Genomic DNA, 17999 nt, shown 5'->3' with positions numbered 1-17999 from the left:
TTATGTAATCCTTTCCACTGATTATATTTTAAAATTTGTCTTCTGTATTTATTAAGTATTTCTCCTGGAGTTAAACTAGCTTTTTGTAAAATAATTTGTTTTACTTCTTCTGGTAAATTTCTTAATTCTTCTGAAGATTCTATTATTGAAGTACAATAATCTTTATATTCTTCAGAAACTATAACAGATAAAGAGTTTAAATCTAAGTATTCTAATCTAAAATAATCGTAATGATAAATTCTGTTATATTCAATAGTGAGATATTCTATAAAGCTAAAATAATACAAATAAACTAAAAACATAAACTTTTTATAAATTAAATAGAATTATAAATAAACACAGCTCTGATACCAAAGAGAATTAGGGCCGGAGACTGCCGGTTCAGTTGGAAGACGTAAAAGGAAAATTATAGAAAGAAATCAAGAATTACAGAAAGAAATCGAGAGTTGAGCACAAGGAAAGGAAAATCAAAAGAGTATAGGGTTTTGTGTAGCGTTTTGAAAAAGAGCTTATAAAAAAAACAAAAAAAGATTTTTTTTTTTTAGAATACTACCTCAAACAATCTTTTTTACTTTAGGGGAATACTTAGCCAGGGACTACAAGTCTTCTACAATGAGAATATGACTTATCAACAATCCAACATGCTACAGTAGTAAAGTGCGACAACACAACAATTAGTACATTTACATATCCAAGTCAAGATGAATATGCTTATCTGTAAAAATTGGATGGTGACAATGCATTTACCGGGGAAAAGAAATTAAGTAGGGTTCCTAGGAGAGTCACAACACCATGAAATCGATATATGGGCGACAAGTTTTGCCACATGGCAAGAAGGTCCTGGCTCCCATGTCAAATTTTAGCCCAAACCGAGTTGGCTAAGCAACAAAATAGAACATTGAAAAATCCAAGGCCTACCGAGAGGGTGCTTGCCAACGTTTGTGTTATGTATATGTTGATGCCCTTCCATAACAATTCAAGCTTTTAGGTGAAACAATAGCAAACAGGGTATCAGAGCAGGGAGGTCAAGTATTCAACTCCTGGGAAGTACATTGGAAGAGTTTTCACAATGTCTCATCACCCTAGGTGCCATGTGAAGGAGATGCCGTGTGAGCTCTACACGCAAATACCAAGGGATCTTGGCTTGCATGTGCAGGGGAATGTTGATGTATACATTAATATCCAACATTCAAAATCACCACATCACTAATTTCATGTGGCATAACTAGGTGCACCACCATCCATAGATCCAATGGTGTGTGAGCCACCCATGAAACCTTTTACCAGAATTGGTAACATTGTCAATCTGCTGGGGCAGGGGCATCAAAATTGCTACACAATCTTGATGGACACATTTTGTTTCCATTAAGGCTATGTTTGGTAGCCAAGAGAAGAAAAGAAAAGAAAATAAAGAAAAAAGTACAAAAAGTATACTATTTTCTTGATTTAAGAAATTCTCACTATGTTTGGTAGGTCCTGAACTAAGAGAAGATTCTTTTTTCTTTTAATTTCAAAATTCACCATGGGAATGGTGAAGTTTTCTTGTACTGCCAGAAAAAAAAAAAAGAAGAGTCTTGCCTAAAACACAAGAAAATAGAAAAACATTCTTTTCTTTTCTTCTATTGGTAACCAAACAGACATAATTTTTTTTTTTCTTACCAATTCATTTATTTTCTTCTCTTTTCTAGATTCTTTTTTTTCATTTCTTTTCTTCTCTTCTCTTGGCTACCAAACACAGCCTAATGTGGATATAAATGTTTTCCATTTACACATAAATGGGGCCAGCTCAATTTGAAGGTTACCTTCCAAATGGCACAGCTGCTTCGACTTCTAGAATGAAATAAGAAAGAGCAACGGTTCAAAGAATCTTAATAAAAGATGACTATATGAATTCCAAGAGCTTCTCAATAAATTTGCAAATCTGAAAGTTCTGATAGAAAAATAAATGCGGAACGATTCATGAAGATTGATAAGCATGCACAACAAACACTACAAAGATAAGTTTTAAGCATACCTGAATCCATGACTGAAGAATAAGAACTCCTCAATGTTCTTCGTATATGCTCCTCGTACAACACGATCAATGTTGGTCTGGTCTATCCTCTTTCCCTTTTTACTTTTGGTCGTTAGCCTCACTTAATGGGTCAGTGATAACTATATATAGGGGTGAGGGTAGGGACCAACCCTGCAATAAAATTAGGGTTTCCTCCCCATTAAGGAAACAATATCTTAGGTCCACACATAGTAATAAATGTTTCATATCATTAAGTTGTGCTAATAGAATCCAATATCTCCATAGAGATCACTTACCAATAATATTAGATTCTTTCTGCTTACTCCATCTTTAGTCAACACCACTAAACCGGTTTTGGAAACAAATCTTTGACTATGCTAGCCCACCTAATAGGAAATCTTACAATCTCCCACTTGGGCAGCATATGTCACAAGTTTTAGATTTTAAAATTTATTTAAAACGACTCTCCGATTTAGATAAACTGAATGTGGCCACAAACAAAACAGTGTCGAATGGAGTGCACCTTAAACCAAATGCCTTGGTCCGAATGAGAATTACAAACACCCAACCGTATTGATCATCACATCCAAAGCGATATGAGACCACACACGTCAAAGTGCTCATAACATCACCGACTTGGGCTGAGCAGTATGAAAGTGTGGTATAAAAATAACATGCTATAGTGATCATCATGTCTATTTTCAATTTGGTCCTGGCTCGAAAACCAAATGAGCTCTATGAGACAAATACCGAATGTCTCATTAACTACAAGCGTATCCCAAACGCTCAAGCTTCAATTAATGAAGCTCATTGGGACTGGGTCCGGATGTCCCACAACACTAGCACTAGACCTCAATCAAATAAGGCTTTGCTAGCGACTGGATGTGTGTGTATTGACTGGAACCTCAGATACCGAATGAGGTAAGTACACCACATATAACCTCAATTTTCTGTATGAGGCAAATAAATAAGTGTATACATATAAACAAATGGCCATAACAAAAAATGCATATATATTCTTGATAAGAATAATAATGCATCATATGTATAAACTAAAATTGAAAGTCAAATGCGAACATATTGAGCAAAGCTCCCACTAATAAAATACATCAAAATAACTAACAAGTCCCATATTAGTGATATGCTCTTGAAAGACTTTTGGAGTCCAGCCCTTAGTAATATGATCTGCAATCATGTTTTCTGTAACAATCTGTTCCATTGTAATCTGTGACTCTTGAACTTTCTCTCTGACAAATTACTTAATGTCAATGTATTTAAAGTCTGAAGTACCTTTACGGTTATGAGAGAAACAAACCGCAGCGGAGTTGTCACAAAACATCCTCAATGGTTTAGATATAGAGTCTACAATTTGTAATAATATAGTTCTACAGAAATTTATGATTCATGAGCTTACTCCCACTGATCTTTAGATAAACCTATTCGATTTCTCCCATTTTCATAAAGAACCTTAGCTTGAACATGATTAACAACCACTGGCTTAGGAGGCTCATCAATTAAGATTCAAATTTATTATCATAATAGCCAGAGAAATATTAAAGGATTAGTTCCGTTCCTTAAAATTGGAACCATTCAAAAATTTTTTTAACAGAAAATAGCTGAGAAGTCAAAGCTGACAAATATAATCATACATATTTACCAAAATATACAATATGCAAGAACAGAAGGCATATTAAACTTCTCAACAATATAATTAAATCTGACTAATTGGGCTATTAATCCGATTTATCCCAGTATTGTTTTCAATAACTGTAGGAAAACAGAAACTGGGGAAAGATCCGACGACATCGGGGTCACACCTGTGGTGGCAAGATCGCCCAATACGTAGTGAAATCTTTTACATGCAAGGCGAGACGCTCGAAACAACACCACTTTGAAGATTCCGTCACCTGTGGTGGCAAGACAAGAACCTCCAAAGCTATGAAGCCCAAAATGTCACCCTCACACTATCAAGCGAAACCGACCAAATGAAGACTCACCTGTGGTGGCAAGAGCACATCATTCGTCATATGGTGTCCTTGACTGTAACCCATCCTAAATAGTCAATAGTAATTTCACAATCTCAGTAACTAGCCCACTAAGTGGAAGCATAATCACTGAAATTATGAAAACCTATAGACTTGGATTGCTACCAAATGCCCGTGGGTTTAGATTTTGGATGCAAACAATAAGATGAACTATTTCAATATTTAATTGATAAAATATTCAACATAAGTCCACAAAAGCAACCCATTATAAACCCTAATAGTCAATATGGTAATACCATAATTTAACAGTTATCAAAATGAGTACATTCTTAGTATGACAGTTTTGTATTTCCAGCCATTACCATAAATAAATAAAAATCTAAATATGGTATTTTCTATAATGACAACATGCTAAATATGAAAGTTCATAATATTTATTCATGATAACAAAAAAACACATGAAATATGTTACTTTATCCATAATTCATTAAATATACAAAGTTGTATACAAATATGAACTTTCAACCCAAATGACTTTAATATCCAACACAAATATTAGCTTATAAACTTTAAAGTCAATCATAATAAAGCCCCATTATTTCTTTAAGTCAAAAGAAAATTATTTAGCTAATAGGGCACATGAACCGAATAACTTATAGGCTAAAAACAATAATAAGTCTTTAATAAATAAATGTATTGTTGGCTTAGATCCATGATATGTATAAACAACTTCATAGGCTTTATACCAATAAGTCACTAAAACTTCAATGAGTTCATTTAAATCATTCAAATATAATATATCTGTTTTATCTCGATAAATTTTCAATAAAATTGAACTTTATCACAAGTACAAATATGACATATAAATTTGAAGAAATATTACTTAAACAATGCACTTGTGATATTTTGAATCATAAATGGGTGTCAAAACTCATAATTATGTGTCTCGTGACGAAACCTGATGTCACGGATGATAAATATAATATCGAAGAAAATATCAAAATACCCCAGATTGACTTAAAATTCATGAAACGACAAGTGTAGTATACATAATAAAACATGTATAATACATCTATCACCCTCAATAGGATAATAATTTATTCTCCCACTAATATAAGAGAGTAAAAACCAGATGACCCATTAAAAATATCAGTTATATGAGTCAAAATCAGTTCATATTAGAACTAGATCTAATTGTTGGCTTGAATAAACAATGCCAAAATAGTCAACAGTATAAATAGATTTCAGAAGTCATTTCAATAAATCAAAATTAAACAATTTCTTATTCCATTTGCATAAACTATTTATGGTCTATACAATTATTAGACTAAAAAACTGGATTTCATTAAAACTATGCTAAAAATAGTTAATAAACCATCAACATGTACAAACAACGTAGGAGATGATCTTGTGTCATAACATCTCAAATGTGAGTATAGATATCATCATTAATATTAATCTTTAAGATACCAACTCTACCCACAAGAATCTTCACTAAAGCCCATTTAAATAGACTATACCAATAACAAAGTTCAATTTGATGAGATTTACATGCATTCACTGTAATGACTATATCACTCAAGAGTTATAGCTGAAACTGTATCCTTATCCTTTAAGACAGGAATACACTGGTCCTCTCATTTTCTTGTATTAACTGTGAAAAGAACAATAACTTTTGAGATCCCCTTACCTTTGGAATCAGAATCCTTAGGTTATTGTCATTTTCTTTAACTTTTGGTGACATCATCTTTAGGCAAATGTCACCTACTATGTTGCCCTAGAGAAAACCATGAAAGAACAAGATACGTCACTTTGGTGGAATTCACATCACCCTTTCATGGTTCCCTAGAAATGCGTTTTGCAGCTAAACATATGCGAAAGCTTACACCCAACTTAACTCCAATATATCTATTCATCATAGAGTATTCTAAATATGACATGCAAACATAAAATGTCATTAATTTTCTGCCTATGTCATTCATAAATGACTTTTTTAATATCATAGTAATGATAAACCAGTGCAAATACATGCATAAACAAAAATACAATTTTGAAGCCACTATAGAATAAAGACAAAACACTATAGCTGTTCCAAAACAGTTATGGAACACAAAATATATGTCTCATTTTTCTTGTTTTAAATTAAAACCAGAATATTGAACATACATCCACTGGTCGAACCATAAACAACATTTCAGAATATATAATTACATCCTCCCACTGGTTTGACCAGTTAAGTAATTATCCACAACATCCCAAGTACATGATAAAGTGACATCATGAAAATCAATGGTATTTTATTATTCACAAGGCCTTGGGACTCTCAAAATAATTGTTTTAAAATCTAAAAAAAAGAAAAACTTCATTAGACATTATGTGAAAATTGATCATTACCATATAAGATCATTTCAAACGATAAAATCCTTCACAATATCAATAACATAATCAATTTTCAACACATTAATCAATGACCAATTGATTATATAACTAAATACAAAAATAATAATTTTTTTTTTTTTTAATAAATACTTTCCTGATTAACATCGGTCAATGTTGATGACTTTTTTTAGTGGGTTTTTTGACGACTCATTGAAAAATCCAAATAGTTCAATTTTCGAGGTTAATGTGTCAGATATCTGAATTGGCCAACCTAATCGGTTCAGTCATGGCACAATTTTGGTAGAACCGATTCATCTTGATTTTGGGTTGGTTTAGGATTTAATCACTTTAAGGGGACTTGATCAAGACATTAGATTTTATTACTATTATTATTTTACCTATGACACAATACCAATGCCAAGTCTCAAACGATCAAGTGTAGGATCGGTCTCAACCGATGTTGATTCGGATCATTAGATCTAATCAAACAATGCTTGAAAAATATATGCTCAACATTATAGTGGTCTACAATCTAATTTGGTTCAATTCAGCCTATTTCAAATTAGGCCCATAGGCTTCAACCCATTACACTTAAATAAACATGGGTAACTCAAAACAAATCATTAAACACCCATAGGCTCAGCCCATTTAACCTTAAAAGAAAAAATAATAATAACTTGAATGATGGGTCTTTGGATCTATAACCTTACCCTTCATCACAGACCGACATCGAAGCCAACCTTCAAAGAAGTTGTAAACGATCAAAGATGTTTATCTTGGAATGAAGACCTTTCTCTTTGATTGAACCATAATAATCGATTTATTAGCCCATAATATTTATATATAGAAAATGTTGGGCTTGAGTCCATTAGTGTTAAGTTATTATTATTATTATTTTTTTAAACAAACTAGTCTTTTATAAAAGACCATGGCCTTAGCCCATTAGTCCCTTTCTAAATTTAACTTACTTCCTAAAATATAAAGCATATGGGCTTAGCCCATTAGATATAACTTTAGTTAAAAAAAAAAAAAAAAAACAAAAACAAAAAAAAACACATGGGCTTGGCCCAATTCAAGTTTACGTTTTAAACAAAAAAAAATTGACTTATATTGTTCAATGTCAACTGGATCAGATCGGATGCAAATTCTAATGGATCCGGTAAAGCATAAATGTACATGGTAATAAAATATTTTCTTAAAATAAGGGTGAATCTATCAAATAAAATCTGATCCGATCCAAATTCAAAACCGGACATTTAAGCCAATACCCCAACGCCTTATTCTTTATTTCACCTTTTTTTTAAACCAAACCGTAAAAGGCAAAAAACAATACGGTTGCGTTTGTCAACTTTTTTTTTTTTTTTTTTAAATCAAATTGTAAAAAGTAGCAACACGGTTGCTTTTGTCAACCCTTTTCTTTTTTTTAATAAAGCAACCAAACCGTACGGTTCCCACAAATCAAGGGATTTTTTTTTTATAACAAACAAAAAAACAAAACTGTACTCACCTTTTTCATTGTCACTTTTTTTTTTTTAAAATTTAACTTTACCAATTCTATCTTTTAGTAATAATATATAATATATTACTTTTCTCGTTTCTTCAAAACAAAACGATTCGAGGAGAAAAAATTGATGTTTATTACTGGTGGTACAGCCGATCGATTTTTCATGAATGAGGCTCTGATACCATTGAAAGAAAATAAAATGCGGAACGATTCATGAAGATCGATAAGCATGCACCACAAATACTACAAAACAAGTTTTAGGCATACCTGAATCCATGACTGAAGAATAAGAACTCCTCAATGTCTTCTTGTATGCTCCTCGTACAACACGATCAATGTTGGTCTGGTTTATCCTCTTTCCCTTTATGCTTTTGGTCGTTAGCCTCACTTAATGGGTCAGTGATAACTATATATAGGGGTGAGGGTAGGGACCAACCCTGCAATAAAATTAGGGTTTCCTCCCCATTAAGGAAACAATACCTTAGGTCCACACATAGTAATAAATATTTCATACCATTAAGGTATGCTAATAGAATCCAATATCTCCATAGAGATCACTTACCAATAATATTGGATTCTTTCTGCTTACTCCATCTTTAGTCAACACCACTAAATCGGTTTTGGAAACAAATCTTTGACTATGCTAGCCCACCTAATAGGAAATCTTACATTTGCTGCTGGTCTGCTTCCTTGCTTTCAAATAAGAGCTTCCAAGATGACACTCTACTACTGGGCCATTCACAAACACTGGGTCTATACTCCAAGTATCCATGACCAATATGTAGAATTAAGTCCTCAATAGCATCTTTGCTTTCCAATGGAAACCCAAACCAATCAAACCCTTTGAAATGGTGGATATAGATCCAATGGGAGTTCCACTTGGGTTCACGGTTCTCAATTGTAATTGAATGGTAACACTTAGTCCTCTTTCCTCTCCAACGAATAGAAGCATAAATAGAAAGAGTGATGACATAGTGATCTTCTTAAGATACTGGAATAACAACACACAAAATTGGTGATCCATTATAGATCTCTTCATCATTTTCATCAGCAGCAGAAACTAAGATACTTCTATGACCTTTGCCAAAAGTATCATTTTGAGTAGTATCTAGAAATGTTCCCTGCATATAAAGAGTGAAGGAAAAGTCAAGTCAATCATTTGTAAATAGCGTTGCTGCAATATAGAAAGTTCCATTTAGGCTGTGTTTGGTAGCCAAGAGAAGAAAAGAAAAGAAAAGAAATGAAATGAAAAAAGAATCTAGAAAAGAGAAGAAAAGAAAAGAATAGAAAAGAAATGAAATGATAAGAAAATAAAAAAAAGTATGTCTTTTCGGCTATCATTAGCAGAAAAGAAAAGAAATTTTTTGTATCTTCTTGTGTTTATGGTAAGATTTTTTTTTTAAGCAAAAGAAAACTTCACCATTCCTAAGGTGAATTTTGAAATTCAAAAAAGAATCTTCTTTTGGTTCAAAACATGCCACGAATAATGAAAATTTCTTAAATGAAGAAAATAGCACAATTTTTGTACTTTTTTCTTTTCTTCTCTTGGCTACCAAACACAGACTTAAAGTTATTGATAGAAGGATTAGATAAAACAACCTGTCCATGTATCTTCCTCGTTGTCTCTGTTAATCTTTCGCAACCCCGTGCATCCAACTCTTCCAAGGATTCCGTTCCTTCAAGGCCATGAATTTTCTCTAGATTTTTACAATCTCTCATGGTCAATTTCCTGAGTCTTTTCAGTTTTGACAAATCCGGTAACTCTGTTAATTTGTTGCAATACCGTGCAAGCAACTAACTCTTCCAAGGATTCTGTTCATTCGAGGCCATGAATTTTTTCTAGATCTCCACATTTATAAATGTATAATTTCCTCAATCTTTTTAGTTCTTAATAACCTCTTAACTCCTTTAATCTTACGCAACTCGAAACATTCAACTCTTCCAAGGATTTTGTTCCTTTGAGGCCATGAATTTCCTTTAATATAAACAACCGCTAATGTTTAATTTCCTCAATCTTTTCAGTTTTGACACATCTGATAACTTCGGTAAGGTTCACAATTTGAAGCATTCAACACTTCCAAGGATTTTGTTCCTTCGAGGCCATGAATTTTCCTTATATATATTCACAACCACTAATGTTTAATTCCTTCAATCTTTTCAGTTTTGACAAATCTGATAACTCCTTTAAGGATTTGCAATTCGAAGCATTCAACTCTTCCGAGGATTCTATTCCTTCGAGGCCATGAATTTCCTTTAGATATACACAACCTCTAATGTTTAATTCCCTCAATCTTTTTAGATTTGATAAATCTGATAACTCCTTTAATTTTTCGCAACTTGAAGCATTCAATTCTTCCAAGGATTTTGTTCCATTGAGGCCATGAATTTCCTCCAGATTTTCACATTCACTAATGTCTAATTGCCTCAATCTTTTCAGCTTTGATAAATCTGGTAATTTTACCAATGATTTGAAAAGACTACAAATAAGTTAGGTTAAATTCGAGGGAAGCTTTGGGAGGCATTCAAGACGTACGCATACATTAAGTGATAATTCCTCCAAGCTTTCCAAGTTTGATAGACCTGGTAGTTTCAAAAGTAGACTGCAACCCCTGAGATCCAATCTTTGTAAGCGCGGAAACCATGAGAAGTCGGGAGATTTAGAGAGATGCCAACAGTAATTGAGACTAAGAACCTTCAACTTTTGGAACCACTGTCAAAGAAAGATATGATGTAAAGTATTACTCAATTAAAATTTGATAATAAAACAATTAAAAGAAAAAGAAAGGCAATTTGTAATATACCTTATTTTTATTTTGAGGTGTCTCATTCCAAGCTAGTTTGATACTACTTTTTGATAGCTCAAGATGAACCAGTTCCTCATGATAAAAATTATCTGGTAGAATTTTCAAAGAGCATCACTTCCAACCGAGCCATCTTAATCGAGAAGGAAGATGCGAAAAGTTCCCTTTGAGTTTGTCAATTCCTTTAAATTGGAGAAATCACAAATAATGCATCTTCTCAAAATCTTTACAGCTTAAAACATCTTTGGCTTCAAATTTAAAATTTTGATCAAGTAGGATACCTTCAACCATATGAGCTTCCTACAACCGAAAAATAGCATTTCAAGTAAAGAAAATTTGATACACACACCCAAAACAAAAAGCAAAGATGCATAATCTTATTCAATGCACGAAACATTTATTGTACTTGTTCATTCTCTTGTACTTGGGTGTAATGTATCTCCACAAACTAGGATTATAAGTTTAAAAATGCTAGACCCCGAGGTAGTCCTACTCTCGTAGGGTCCAGGGTTGATTAGAAATGGTCCTTGTCTTTCTATTTTGCATTATGTCATTTGTATTTTTGCATTATGAGGTTTCTTCGACTTGAACCATTATCTATGTTGGCAGCTCAAGTATTCCCATAATATTGAGGGAGAACAATTATTAAGATTATATAATTAGTTACAATAAAAGATGAACAAGAAAAAGATGCAAGTATCTAGTTCTTACCTTGTCTCTTTTTAATACCTTAAAGATCTCATCATCATACCACAACCTACAATGTTTGGAGGGGTCCCCAGAGCTGTATTCCATAACGATTCTCCTTCCCATATCTTGCAGTAAATCGTGCATTCTCAATTTTTATGATCACAAGACTCAACAAACTTTAATAGGTGCTTTTGAATGAGTTCTTTTATTGCTAATCTTGGACTCAACTTGCAGGCTTTCCATATGGAAATTGCTTCTTCTACTTCCCATCGAATGAAATGGCATGCAACATCAAGAAATATGGTTTTCTCAGAATCACCTAGTTTTTCATAACTTATCATCAACTTTCGAAAGACCTTGTCATCATAGCTTTTGATTGGCTTTCCAGAGTTCTTGTCATCATGAATATTTTTCAATCTTTCTAATGTATCTTCCCATTCTTCTTCGTTTTTTCCAACTAGAAAAGAACCCAACCCTTCCAGAGCCAGTGATAACCCTCCAACATGGCGTACGACTTCATGTGAAGGCTTCTTATAATCTTCAGAAGGTTCGCTCCTTCTAAAGGCATGCAAACTTAACAGTTGAAGAGAATTCTTGAAATCCAGTTCTTCAGGCATGTATATTGGAATATCTTTTTCAATTTTATTTTTATGCACATCCAATATATGGTCATCTCTAGTTGTTATTATGATCTTGCTTCCGTGACCAAACCAATTGAGTCCACCAACTAGTGCATCAAGTTGTTCATGATTGTCTACATCATCAAGAACAAGAAGAATTTTTTCTCTGTGAAGTCTTTTTTTTTTTTTTATCAATTATCCAGAAACATTGCTTATGTCCCAATCCTCTTTGAAGATATCTTGAAGAAGTTTCTTTTGCAAAGAAACTATACCATTTTTTCTACGTGATGCTTCTTCACTTACATCTTTAAGGAAACTGCTCCCTTTAAAGTTTTGAAAGATTCTGTTGTAGACAGCTTTTGCAATAGTTGTCTTTCTGAGTCCACCCATGCCACATATTGCTACAAATCGTACATCATCGGAATCAATTTCTAATAGAGAAAGTAGTTTATGTATGTGGAGATCAATTCCAATAGGATATCTACATTCATCCAAGGGCGTGTTGTCTAGTTCTCTCAGAGCCCTTTGAACAACTTCCTTGATTACATTTGATTGTTCCCTACAATTATTTCACATCAAAATGTAAATAACAACAATAATTAACCATTTGTAACTCTAATATAAAACATGAAATAGATTACTCAATAATTAACCATTGGTAAATCTCAAGTAAAATATAAAATAGATTACTTAGCTTTTTGATGGAATAATAAAAATTTACGTATAGTAAGTACTATTCATGACATTAAGTATGGAAAGAAATTGAGAAATCCAACCTCGGCTACAAAGTAGAGGAAATGATGGGCTGATAATTTTTTATTGTTCATACTTGTCTCAAAAGTTAGCCATACATATCTTTAAAATAATGTATATCATAGCACCACGGCGATATCACTCATTGTTGGACCAAACAACATTGGTTTCAATCCAACCAAGAAACAACACATATAAAAGGTCAACAAGAAGTTAAATTGTAATTTTATATGATGCATCATATACTAAGTTCTTTAATTTTTTTTTGTTTTGAAAACCTAAATGTGGTAATTTTTTTTTTGTTAACTTTGTAATTATATAATGGGAAAGTTAGGAAATAATAAAATAATTAATGAAGGGGTAATTCTATGATTATTAATTCCATTTTGTAGTAAGTAATTAGTTCCATCGAATAATTGGCTAATAAGTGAGTATAGGGATTGTGATGGTGGTTCTATGGTTAGACATTGAAATAGAAGGAAAACATTTCTCTTCAATGTGAGAATCTTTAAATGCAATTACTTGCTATGCCAACAAACTCAAGCTCCTTATGCTGCTAGCTAGCTTAAAGTTTTATATCCCAAGTGTAGTTGCTCCTTTTAAACGTTTAGTTCTACTTGGTATAATTTGAAATATTGTATTGTTTCCTATCAATTTCAATCATTTTTTGGTGAAATTATGTAAGCATAAAATATGGTTTTTGTATAGATAAAGTCATCTAAACTTCTAGATTTAAAGCATTATAAGTTGTGTCCTAGTGTGTAATCTATCTTTTGGTGGACTAAATTTGAGAAGTTATTCTATTTGGGGTTTCCTTTGAACAATGAGAATTTGGTAAGTCAATTAAATTTTTTTTGTTTTGAAAACCTAAATGTGGTAAGTTTCCTTTTTTTCTTTTTGTTAACTTAGTAATTATATATTGATAAAGTTAGGAAATAATTAATGAAGGGGTAATTCTATGATAATTAATTCCATTTTGTAGTTAGTAATTAGTTCTATCGAATAATTAGTTAATTAGTGAGTATAGGGATTGTGATGGTTGTTCTATGGTTTACATTGAAATAGAAGGAAAAAAATTCTCATCAATGTGAGAATCTTTATATGTAATTGCTTGCTATGCCAACAAACTCAAGCTCCTTATGCTGCTAGCTCACTTAAAGTTTTATATCCCAAGTATAGTTGCTCCTTTTAAAAGTTTAGTTCTACGTGGTATAATTCAAAATATTTTATTGTTTCCTATCAATTTCAATCATTTTTTGGTGAAATTATGTAAGTATAAAATATGGTTTTGTATAGATAAAGTCATCTAAACTTCTAGATTTAAAGCCTTATAAGTTGTGTCCTAGTGTGTAATCTATCTTTTGGTGGACTAAATTTGAGAAGTTATTCTATGGGGTTCCCTTTGAATAGTGAGAATTTGGTAAGTCAATTAAATTTGTTTTGTTTTGAAAACCTAAATGTGGTAAGTTTCTTTCTTTTTTTTTCTTTTTGTTAACTTAGTAATTATATATTGATAAAGTTAGTAAATAATTAATGAAGGGGTAATTCTATGATAATTAATTCCATTTTGTAGTTAGTAATTAGTTCTATCGAATAATTAGTTAATTAGTGAGTATAGGGATTGTGATGGTGGTTCTATGGTTTACATTGAAATAGAAGGAAAAAAATTCTCATCAATGTGAGAATCTTTAAATGTAATTGCTTGCTATACCAACAAACTCAAGCTCCTTATGCTGCTAGCTAACTTAAAGTTTTATATCCCAAGTATAGTTGCTCCTTTTAAAAGTTTAGTTCTACTTGGTATAATTCAAAATATTTTATTGTTTCCAATCAATTTCAATCATTTTTTGGTGAAATTATGTAAGTATAAAATATGGTTTTTGTATAGATAAAGTCATCTAAAATTCTAGGTTTTTTCTTTTTTTTTTTTTTTTGGTAGAAAAAATTCTAGGTTTAAAGCCTTATAAGTTTTGTCCTATTGTGTATTCTATCTTTTGGTGGACTAAATTTGAGAAATTATTCTATTTGGTTCCCTCATTATTCCAATGGAATTAATCCTCAAATCACCATGACCCATGGGAATGGTACAATGGCTTTAGTGGACTTGAAAAATATTCAAAGATTCCACTACAAGGATCAAAGGAAAAAAGAGACCTAATTAAGCTCCATTGAAAAATTAGTTACTGATAGCTAAGATTAGATTGGATCTAGCTATTAGGCTTACTAATAGCTAAGATTGATCTATCAGATGTAATGAAGCATTGAAACATGTTTAGCACATCAGAGAACATGCACCATGCCACAAGAAATGATTATGCAAGCACCAAACAAGAAGATTTCTCAACAGTACTTGGATTTCTTTTTTTTGTTGGTAGAAACAGTACTTGGATTTCTCAATTCAACTCAAAAGGCCTACCTTATTCAGAACAATGAGTACTTGTAGCAGTAAGAAATGAAATAAATATTCACATTCAATCAAAAGCTATAGAGAATTAAAATGAGATAAAAGGGGAGAAAAGGAGGGCACAAGTCAAGCATTTGGATTTTAAAAAAAATGGATGAGACAATATCTCATTCATTGATACTCTTAAGGTAAAGTAGTGAGCTAACCTACCAAAGCACCAGGGGGTTTCTTTGTCCTTGGTTTCAGGGTTGTTTTAATCCGGGTTTGATCCATTGATTATTCATAGTGGGAAAAGCATTTTAGAAAGCATCTTATCTGGGTTTGGATCTTATTGGCACTACCATTATTTTTTCCTTATGGTTCTCACCCTCTTTGGAATAGAAACAGCATGTGAGGGTCCATAGGGACTATATCCATTCCAAATGATGTGGGAACACCCTTCGTTATAAAATAAATAAAAAAAATAAAAAAAGAAAAAGAAAAAAAAAGGGTTGCTTTTCCCTTATGATTCAGTGTTTGTTTCTCGAATGAAAGAGGGGCTCCATTCCCGTATGGGGTTGGTTTTTGAGCTTGACAATATTTTTCGTCTCCTCTTTGTTGACGATGAGGTTGGTTGACAGATAGAATTAGGGTTTCAAGATTTAGTGAATCATTTATGAGTCAATTCGATCGATTTTTAATTTGATTCCCATCATCGAACCTATTTGTTTACGAGTCAATACAGTCGATTCTGGATAAAATCACTAGAATCATTGAAATACTCTTTGCATATGCAGATTTTTTAGGGCTTTTCAGACCAATCCAAGAGGATTCGGCACTGACAACTTTCATCCCCGATTACACATTTTAAAACCTTAGGTAGAACAATGCTAGTACCAGTATAGATATCTAGATGAAAAGATTTTCAATTCTTATCATTTTTCAGGAAACCAAGAAAAGAAAATAGTACAAAAAGCATAATAAGGCAAAAGTTATACAATAATTTTCTTATGTACATCTTTCTACTCAAATTCAAAAATTTTTCAATTTTTTCTTTTCTTTCTTGACCTCCAAACATAGCTTAATTAGTGGCTTCTTATTTCATGATTTTAGTTTCTAATTCCCCGTGACATACACTATCCCATTCCCTTGATCTTAATGTAAAGAAGAAGAAGATAAACCCCTAAAGTGTAGAGTGGAGACTATCTTTAGAATAAGTTTGTGAGCATGGAGTTAGGTATCGGTATCTACCTCGATACTGATTCGGATCAGATTGATGCATATCGATCACTTTAGCCCTTGCTTCAGAAAAAAAAAAAAAAAAAAAAAAAAAAAAAAAAAAAAAAAAAAAAAAAAAAAAAAACCTCTAAAATGATATGGGTAAATCCCAATCCAAATCGGTCAAATATCAGCAATATCAATACAATATGACCGATACGACCAATATGATACCGATACTTGAAAAACCATGTTTGTGAAGTGTAAAACTTCCTCTTATACCCAAAAAGAGAAAAAAGAGTAAAACTTACTCAATGTTTGCATCCCCCTTGAGGGTCCATCCCTTTAATTTCCCCACCTCTGTTAAAGCATTCTTCCAACTCTTTACATCAGCCGACTCACACCTCTTCTTGTGTTTCTGAAATGGTCTTTCAAAGCTTCCCGTCTGATGTCGAACATCCAGTGGCTCAATATCAATGAATATAGGCAGAATGGTTTGACCTTCAAATAAATGACACTCCAATATCTTAGCAAGTTCCAGGAGACAATATTTGCAATCTGCATAGTTCTTAGAGAAGACAGCAATCGAGATTTCAGACCCTTGAATTGCACTTACAAGGGATGAGCAAATCTCTTCTCCTTCCCTGAGTTTTTTGCTATCTATGAAGGCATAGATTCCATTTCTTCTTAGAGCATCGTCAAGTAGATTGACAAAGTTTTGACGAGTATCTGCACCTCTGAAATTGATAAATACATCGTAAGAAGAAGGCCGACGAGAAGATGATGAAACCATGAACTTGCAGTTGCAGAGATATTGGAGACGACCTCTCTTCTTCTTTTCTTGTTGACTTGAGGAGCTAGCTCTCTTCTTTGGTATATGCTTTTTAATTTCTTGTTAGAATTAGGCATTGGATTCTTTCTTTGCGGTGTATAAGAATCATTATAAAATGGCATCATTTTCCTTACGAATCAGACAATTCAGTCAAAGAAATAATTTTTCTTTTGGTAAAATCAAAGAAATAATTTTGATCATCCAATTGCAAATCAAACCAATAGTGCAGCAGCTAAGGTCATGTGGGTTGGATTTGGCTCCTCTGTGGCACAAAACAATGTCCGCACGCATCCAACGCCTAACAACGCCTTCGGCTACGTGTGATCGCCTTGGGCTTCATATCAAGGTGTTTCTGGCCATTGGATGCATGCTGCACACTGTGTTGCGCCATAGAGGAGCTCAATTTGTGGGTTAGGGTTAGGTGCAGAAATAAAAGAAAAAAAAGAAAGAAAAAGTGAGTTAGTAAGAAGATGGATATAAAATATATATATATATATATATATATATACACACAATATTCTCACGGCAACAAGAGTGGTGAATTACAACCTCAAGGGGAATGACTCATTGGTGATTCATAGTGGATAAAGCCTCTCTGAAAGCATCTTATCTGGGTTTGAATTCCCTTGGCATCTTTCTTTTTTCGTTGGAGCTCCCACCCTTTTCGGAGTGGAAATGGTTTATGGAGACCTGTAGATACTATTCGCACTCGATGTGGGGACATCCTTCATTATCCAGGAAAAAAGGGCAAATTATATAATAGACACAATGAGTCTTTTGGCATATTTTCATTTAGAAGTATAAGTCCTTTAGGATCGAG

At 32.8% G+C, this 17999-nt stretch overlaps 1 protein-coding gene across 1 annotated transcript; it reads right to left on the bottom strand.

The window, feature by feature from the left end:
- Nucleotides 1-12188: 12188 nt before the first annotated feature.
- On the bottom strand, nt 12189-17140 carry LOC122077915 (toll/interleukin-1 receptor-like protein). The gene is made up of 2 exons (XM_042643806.1): nt 16659-17140; nt 12189-12552 (listed from the first exon to the last, which is right to left on the bottom strand). Exons 1-2 carry the CDS (start codon nt 17138-17140, stop codon nt 12189-12191), a joined length of 846 nt encoding a protein of 281 aa, XP_042499740.1.
- Between the last annotated feature and the right edge of the window lie 859 nt (nt 17141-17999).

Source organism: Macadamia integrifolia, chromosome 5 (genome assembly GCF_013358625.1).
Source record: "Macadamia integrifolia cultivar HAES 741 chromosome 5, SCU_Mint_v3, whole genome shotgun sequence".
Classification (NCBI taxonomy): Eukaryota; Viridiplantae; Streptophyta; class Magnoliopsida; order Proteales; family Proteaceae; genus Macadamia; species Macadamia integrifolia.
Note: the sequence above shows the minus strand (reverse complement) of the source record. Positions and strands in the feature narration are given on the sequence as shown.